General features: G+C 43.3%; 1 protein-coding gene and 1 non-coding gene across 7 annotated transcripts; both read right to left on the bottom strand.

Annotated features, from left to right (window-relative positions):
* Positions 1 to 2,833: 2,833 nt before the first annotated feature.
* On the bottom strand, positions 2,834 to 2,905 carry trnaw-cca (transfer RNA tryptophan (anticodon CCA)). Its single transcript has one exon. It is a non-coding gene; the product is annotated as a tRNA-Trp (tRNA).
* Positions 2,906 to 4,887: 1,982 nt separating this feature from the next.
* On the bottom strand, positions 4,888 to 7,751 carry LOC133498537 (large ribosomal subunit protein P2-like). 6 transcript variants are annotated; one of them, XM_061815520.1, is made up of 5 exons: positions 7,602 to 7,751; positions 7,006 to 7,129; positions 6,873 to 6,921; positions 5,173 to 5,274; positions 4,888 to 5,002 (listed from the first exon to the last, which is right to left on the bottom strand). In XM_061815520.1, the coding sequence occupies exons 2-5, from the start codon at positions 7,126 to 7,128 to the stop codon at positions 4,926 to 4,928; spliced, it is 351 nt and encodes a 116-aa protein (XP_061671504.1). In that variant the 5' UTR covers position 7,129; positions 7,602 to 7,751; the 3' UTR covers positions 4,888 to 4,925. The 6 variants fall into 6 exon arrangements, with proteins under 6 accessions (XP_061671504.1, XP_061671505.1, XP_061671506.1 ...); XM_061815521.1 differs by having other exon boundaries at positions 7,512 to 7,652; XM_061815522.1 differs by having other exon boundaries at positions 7,527 to 7,652.
* Positions 7,752 to 8,025: the final 274 nt, after the last annotated feature.

The following is an 8,025-nucleotide window of genomic DNA, read 5'->3' as shown; positions in this document are numbered from 1 at the left end:
CACACTGTTGCTCGCAGATACTTACTTCTGTCATGAGTCTAGCCTCCATTACACTTTCCCATAACTTCATTGTGTGGCTCATCAACTTTTTTCCTCGTTAATTCCCACAGCTCTGAACATCACCTTTGTTCTTAAAAATGGAAACAAGTACACTTTTCCTCTATTCTTCAGGCATCTTCTCGCCCACTAGGATTCTGTTGAACAAGTTGGTCAAAAACTCCACACCCACCTCTCCAGTAGCTTCCATACTTCCACAGGTATCCCATGGTTACACAAAAAATAAATGAACCATCTGGCCTAGCGTTTCTGTGCCTCTGCCTTGTCGGACAGCTACTCCGTGTATGACCCAGTTTCCGGAATAAACAACATTGAACATTATGCCTCAGCCTTGAAGTCCTGCATTTGGGTCTGCCCCCGTACCGTTGGTTCGAAACAGAATTAACTGTCCAGAATAGGACCCAGCAGGAAAGGCGAGGCATCGACGGGCATGTTGCCGGGGACACCGTTCGCCCAAGGACCAAGCATCTTCTATTCAAGTGGGCTCTGTTATATCATCCTCTCCTGCGTGGTCACCCACACCGCCTGTGCATCACAATTACATGCCAACCATGACCCGTTCACCACCATATATCATTTTGGACACAGATTTTTCTGACTCTGAGGAAGACCTAAATTTATATGACCGGCTGCTAGACTGTGATTTGGACATTGTGAATTTCCTGTCCGTGTGATCAGTCCCAGTCGGTTTGTGTAGCTGCCCCGCACCTCTAGCTCCCGAGTGCCTTTGCCCTGTAGATTCCTTGTCCTCGTCCTCCAATCCTTTTTTGGCAACCCGCTTGTCCATCTACCTGGGTCCTCCGCGTGGCGGCTACAGGAGACGCCCAAGCGAGGTGCCCCCTTGTGCCTCCCGCTGTGCGGCAACCAAGACACCGCCATCGTTCATCCAGTAGCGGTGAAGGCTCGTCGGCCGCCTTACATTCCTGTCCCAGCTTCTGTGACAGTTTACTGGCTCCTGCACATTCCTGCCCAGGCGGCGGCGAAGGCTTGTCGGCCGTCTCATGCACCTGCCCTGGCAACGACGACATCAAGGTCTTTGTTCCAGTGCTGGTGACGACAGGTATTTGGCCGTCTAAAATTGCTGTTGACCGGCCCGCGGACGCCCCCCGCTCCTGCTGTCACCTGCTCCTGTTTGGTTCCTGCTTTGCCTTTGAGTTCCTGCTTGAGGACGTCCACCCGAATCACCCCATGAGGACCCTGGTGCATGGCCGACCTCCTGACTTACTCGGCCGGACGCCTCATTTTGGGTGGCCTGGACGGCCACCAGACAGACTGGTGTTGGGGGGGTTTGAGCCTTCCCCGTCCCCTCTTCCACCCTCCCCTGGTCACGTTTTTTGTTCTGTTTTTTGGTTTTGTCACATCTGGGATCCGCACCTTGGGAGGGTGAGGGTCTATCAGGAGAAAGACTTGGCCACTACCAAGAGGGGCGTGGCCACGCCACTGCTCTGGGCAGTGACACCTGTCAGCACTTACAGCTGTTTCACATAGGGACTGTAATTCGACAGGCATTAAAGTTGGAGTTTTTGTTGCTGGCATTTGCCAGTTTGTTGCTTTGTGTTAGTTAGTGAGTTGCATTCACTGCCTGTGGGACTCTCCACTTCTAAACATAAGTTAGAGTAACCCTAGTCACAGCGATTCTGTGGCCTTTCGTTTTATCCTGTCCTGTTGAGTTGTTAGTTTGCCCCATGGTCATCGGGCATTTCTCCATGTCTTTTGGATCCCGCCTAGCATTTCTGTGCCTCTGCCTTGCTGGACTGCTACACCGTGTATGATCTAGTTTCCGGAATAAACTACATTGAACATTATACCTCTGCCTAGAAGTCCTGCATTTGGGTCCGCCCCCGTACCGTTGGTTCGTGACACATTCATAGCCAGCTCTTCGTTTAAAATAACCCCTACTCCATTTCTCTTCCCATCTACACCATGGTAAAATAATTTGAACCCTGCTCCAAAACCTCTAGCCTCACTACCTTTTCCACCTGCTCTCTTGGATGCACAATTTATCAATCTTACACCTAATCATTATGTCAACCAACTCCTGAACTTTTCCTGTCAAAGCCCCATCATTGAAAGTCCCACCACTCCGTTGTAGGCTCTGTGCATTCCTCTTTTTCTTCTGCTGCCGAATCCTCTTTCCTCCTCCTCCTTGCCTTTGACTCACAGGAGTTGAATTTCCACCGATGCCCTGCAGGCTAACGGTGCTGGCGGCGGACGTTTTTAACCCAGGCTACGACTGAACCAGTATGGGATTCTTTAGATGAATGCTCATATTTGTTGGGCAAAGTTTTAAGCATCCCTACCTAACGCATCCCTCTGCATTGGGACTGGCCTACAGGTTGCACTGACTTGTGCCCCCATAGGGCTACATTACACTTTGGACTATTACCATAAAACATTTATTTTCACAGAACTGTAAGCACAACGAACAGCTTCAGCCCTTTTTATGTTGAACAATCAAAGCAGACGTTGAAACGAGGTGGACCATCAACAATCTCTTCAATATTATTGTATTCATATTTACATTTATAGACATTGGTGACACTCGGCAGAAACTGAATGAAATAAAACAACAAATGTAGCTGTCTGCAATTTGGTCAACTCCCACTCCTACATAACACCCACTTTCTCTTTCAATGTGAAGTCAGTACTTGGTGTTTACACATTAATGCCTCGAAGAAACTCAGAAATAAAAATACATGTTTAACCGAATTGATAATTTCCCTTCTTCAAGTAGTCACTTCTAAAGTTTTAACTACAACAGTATACAAAAAGGGAATGACCCTGACGTGATTTGAACACGCAACCTTCTGATCTGGAGTCAGACGCGCTACCGTTGCGCCACAGAGTCATGTGGAAATGCTTGGCAGAATTTAAATTTGTTTCTCAATAGACCCTTTCAGGACTAACCCTCACCACATGTGGCTTTCGAGTCAATATTACAAGAAAAATTCAATGATGTTATGCCGCCACCTTCTCCTCCACCTCCTGAGCCAGCATTTGCAGAACTGGCAACTGCTACAGCGCTACCGGCCGGCACGCTGGCCAGTTTGCCCATGCCTGAGGAGACAAGATGGTGGACTTTCAAGCGCTGCCTGGTATCAATAAAATGAAAATGAATAAAATGAAATACAAAATACTAAAAATAATAATTTTTCAACTACAACTACTGATCATTTCCACAAAGAGAATCCATGACACACGTGAACTATGTTATGGTATGTTTGTATATTTAGTTGTGTGTGTGTTAATGTTGCAGTTTGAAGGGTTCAAATTGATCAGTTTTGGCAATAAATTGTATCAGACTCTCGTTTGATGAAATCGTGGTTTGGTTGAACAGGTTTGGCATTTAAATCGCAGTAATTTTCCTGAAATAATGTCCCAAGTAAAAAAAAATAATAATAAATTAATCGAACCAAGTGGTGACGAAATTAAACATCTTTTTTTAACCATTTTATTTCAGGGGGGAAATTCCATTATTTGTTACACTGGTAAAAAAAAAAAAAAACGATTTAACCAGTTGAGACACGATGGAGCAGCTGTAGAGTTTTACACTACTGAATTAACCTTCTCTAAACTAACTTAAACCACATCTGGCTTTCTAAACAATATTACAAGAAAAAAATCAATGATGTTATGCTCCCACCTTCTGGACAGATGTATAGATCGACCATGAGCCTCAAGGCTCAGAGGTTGAAAATGAATGACGTCATTGAATATTCAAGCATGTTTTACACAATGCACAATTCTCCAGACAGAGTTTCCTTCCACATCCCCCAAAAAATATGCAACATTAATTGGACACCCTAAATTGCCCCTTGATGTGACTGTGAGTACTGCCGTTTGTGTCTTATGTGCCCTGCGATTGGCTGGCAACCAGTTCAGGGTGTACCCTGCCTCCTGCCCGCTCTAGCACACCCACGACCCTTGTGAGGATCAGCGGCTAAGAAATTGGATGGACATTGGCACCAATTTCTTTTAGACCCCCAAAATTTGAGAAATGTATGTGCAACTTACTTTTGTGTTTCCTGGTTTGGATATTTTTTGCTCCTATCGGAACACAGAGTGCACAGTACTTTGCTGGGAGCATCCGCTTTTTTTATGTGTTCAGACATGTTGATACCATTTTTGTTCCTATCTGCACGGTTACACTTTTTTCAAGCCATGCCCATCTGAAACAGTTTTTTCTTAATCCCGTGTTTATCAATTTCCCTGGCACGATCTTCATCTTTTCACTCCAAGATTTTCGCCATACTGGCAAACGCGCAGACCGCTAGACAAAATATGTGTACGTATGTCTACGAGTTATAACTATTCCGTAGTAAACAGAATGCTTCTCTATGAAATGTTAACAGAGTGAAAATACCGCCAGAATGCTGCCGGAAATCGGAATATTATCATAAACACCAATTTTAATGCAAAGAGATGGCAATGACGTTTTCCGCTATCACAGCTATGACTAATTTCACGACGAGCATTGCCGATAGATGCAGGCGGCCGGTCTTGATGACAGCCTCGCCCTACGTCAACCCGTACCCCCACCCCCCCAAAAAAATTCTCAACAGAATTACACATTTCCATCTGAAAAAACTCAGAATTCCGGAAAAATAATCTCATCCTGGTGCTTGTTTCCTATTTTTGTGGTAGTACACTAATTTATCCCACAATTTTAACTACAGATAGTTTAAACGGGTCAACCATTAACCAGTCCTCCGAAACTAATATCCTGAGTGATTAACTATACAGTAATGCAGCAGTGGAGTTTTCATACTTACTGTAGTATGAGTTTTAAGCAACACATTTTATGCAAGGATCTTCACTACTATAAAAACGTTTTTTGTTTTTAAACAGTTTTATTCCATACAAAGAGCTCAGTCAAAAAGACCGAATCCCATGTCATCATCAGATTCTTCAGACTCTTCCTTCTTCTCTTCCTTCTTTTCTTCAGCTGGAAAAGCAAAACAAGGAAATTGGTTAGCCAAATACAACTTCAAATTGACATTGTGATTATGCGGGCCACGTAGAACCTCGTCAATGTCCATGGGGAGAGCAAACGTGCAATCATTAACCAAAGACAATGTGGAAACTGAGCGGCAAACAAGGTAATAAATCTTTCACCTGCAGCAGGAGCAGCTGCTCCTCCACCTCCTGAGCCAGCAGCTGCAGAACTGGCAACTGCTACAGCGCCGCCGGCCGGCACGCTGGCCAGTTTGCCCATGCCTGAGGAGACACGAAGGTTGGACTTTCAAGCGCTAGCTTTCATAGTTGACGTCACAAAGACGATACACTTTACACATACAGATGTCTTTATCAGGATGGCAAAACCAAAAAATGACAACATTTGTGGTCACCTGTCGGCCCTTTGCACCAACAACAGATATTTACAAAACCTGTTATGTACACGGAGAACCGGAATTTTAATACATTATGGAAGGCCCGCCTTTTGCTTCATTCAGTTAAATAATGCATATCTTCCAGTTTTGTCATCAGCAGTACAGGAGCGGAACTGCATTTTTTGCAATTAGGAAACGAATACATAAAGTTTTAAATTAAACCCGATTAAACAAATCAGTGTTCTGCCTCTTCAGCACAATTTTTAAAGTGAAAGTTTGTTTTTAATTGCACACATGCAAGTCCAAATTTTAACTTCAATTGAAATTAAATAATTTTTCAACTACAACTACTGATCATTTCCACAAAGAGAATCCATGACACACATGAACTATGTCATGGTATGTTTGTATATTTAGTTGTGTGAGTGTTAATGTTGCAGTTTGAAGGGTTCAAATTGATCAGTTTTGGCAATAAATTGTATCGGACACTCGTTTGATGAAATCGTGGTTTGGTTGAACAGGTTTGGCATTTAAATCGCAGTAATTTTCCTGAAATAATGGCCCAAGGAAAAATAATAATAATAATAATCGAACCAAATGGTGACTATATTAAAAATCTTTTTTTAACCATTTTATTTCAGGGGGGAAATTCCATTATCTGCTACACTGGGAAAAAAAAAAAATTTAACCAGTGGCGACACGATGGAGCAGCTGTAGAGTGTTGGCCTCACAGTTCTGAGGTCTGGAGTTCAAATCCTGACCCCGCCTGTGCAGAGTTTGCATATTCTCCCGGTGCCTGCGTGAGGTTTCTCCGGGCACTACGGTTTCCTCCCACATCCCAAAAACATGCAACATAAATTGGACATTCTAAATTGCCCCTAGGCGTGGCTGTTTGTCGACATTTGCCCTGCGATTGGTAGGCAACCATTTCAGGTTTTTACTCTGCCTCCTGCCCGTTGAGAGCTGGGATAGGCTCCGGCACTTCCACAATCCTTGTGAGGATAAGTGGCTCAGAAAATGGACAGGTGGATTTAATCTGTTTGGCAGCACCATGACATGATTTTGGGGGAAGTAATAACATTTCACGGCATTCATTTAGGAAGGTGACGATATAAAATTTTGAACAATTTTGTTCCATTCGACATTTTTACTTTAAACTGATGTTGACAAAAAGACAACATGAAGCACATGAAATTTTGCCATTTGGAAAACTGCAAAAAAATCCCAAGTAGGACAATTACTGTTTTATGTTTTAACATGGTTAAATGTACTTAACGTGTATGGGAGGACTAAAACTATTTTTAAAAAAGGGTTTATTTGGTCTTACCATAATAGAGATTTTCACCACTTTTGTGTGGGTCTGGAATTTATTCCCAGGGATAGGGGGAGCCCCTTATTTTACAAAGGCTGCCTTCAACTATCTAATTACAATGTTTTCTTGCTGTGTTGTACGTAGAAGTTACAAAGGGAACCAGAGACACCCACCAGCAGCAATCACATCATTCACTTTCTTGCCTTTGAGCTCAGACAGGACCTGTTGAATGAAATGACATTTGTAAATGCCACTCAAGTCCAAATGTGGTTTCCACATGCTAGGGAAGTTCAATGATACAAATACCTTCTCCAAACGAGTGTCGTCAGCCTCGATGCCAACACTTTCCAGGATCTTCTTGATGTGTTTAGCATCCGGATTGTCATTGCCACCGAGGGCAGATAGCAGGTAAGCAGCAACGTAACGCATTCTGGAAAAAGTTATGAAAACAAATATTAGGGTTACTGGAACATGCAAAGCGACTCGGCTAGTAAGTACTTATTTGAGTGCCAAGTTCTAATCACACCAAAATCATAACTTTGTAGTATATACTGGCTGTCAAGCAGTTTCGGGTATTACAAATACTAAATACTTTACTAATCTTCCGGAACGTAGCCAAGGCACAGCACCATTTATTTTTTCTCACCCAATGCTACTATTCGTAGAGTAGCAGAAAAGGGCTCGGGATAAGTTTGTCAATGGCAACTCGAACACACTGTGACTATGCACGTTTCCGGCTGCAGGCTGCCATGTGGCGGCTCCTTTCGGTACAAGTTTAAAATCTCCCCTTTATCAAAACACGTTCTATTTACCCGGATTCTTCTTACCAACGCTTACGGAATCACTAGGTTGATTTGATCACTTCAATAAAGGCATTCAAATGCCTTTAAAAAGCCACTCACTTGAGCAAAAAGGCGAGCGCGTGTTCACTTGGAGTTTAGCACACACGGAAAGGAAATTACGTCACACAACGAAAACGGAGGCGGGCCCGTTTTCTTCTTCGTTTTCAATAAATGTTGAGCTCTACTTTTCGCCACCTGGTGTATTACCCAAGTGTATACGAAACATTTTTAAGAGTATTTTTTTGTGTGTGTGGATGAAAACTGTCAAGCCTTCTCAGTCGGCCACCCCCCAATATAAAATTCTGACTCTATAAATCTACACACATAGCATGACCGCTGCAGGTGGTAATCTGTGTAAAAGTGTGCTACTCCTCATTTTCGCTCTACATGACCTGTCAATTACAGCAGATTTACAAATCTATTGAAATAATCCATCTATATCATTGTGCATTGGAATTCTGGTACAAATATGTGACACCCAACA

Source organism: Syngnathoides biaculeatus, chromosome 3 (genome assembly GCF_019802595.1).
Source record: "Syngnathoides biaculeatus isolate LvHL_M chromosome 3, ASM1980259v1, whole genome shotgun sequence".
NCBI lineage: Eukaryota > Metazoa > Chordata > Actinopteri > Syngnathiformes > Syngnathidae > Syngnathoides > Syngnathoides biaculeatus.
Note: the sequence above shows the minus strand (reverse complement) of the source record. Positions and strands in the feature narration are given on the sequence as shown.

Bases quoted from the DNA above. Each gene is read 5' to 3' on its own strand.
- LOC133498537 (XM_061815517.1), bottom strand. From the start codon at position 7,128: ATGCGTTACGTTGCTGCTTACCTGCTATCTGCCCTCGGTGGCAATGAC. The intron at 5,275-6,872 runs GTGGGTGTCTCT...GTGTCTCCTCAG, and splicing joins GAATGATGTGATTGCTGCTG to GCATGGGCAAACTGGCCAGC. The intron at 5,003-5,172 runs GTGAAAGATTTA...TTGCTTTTCCAG, and splicing joins AGCAGCTGCTCCTGCTGCAG to CTGAAGAAAAGAAGGAAGAG.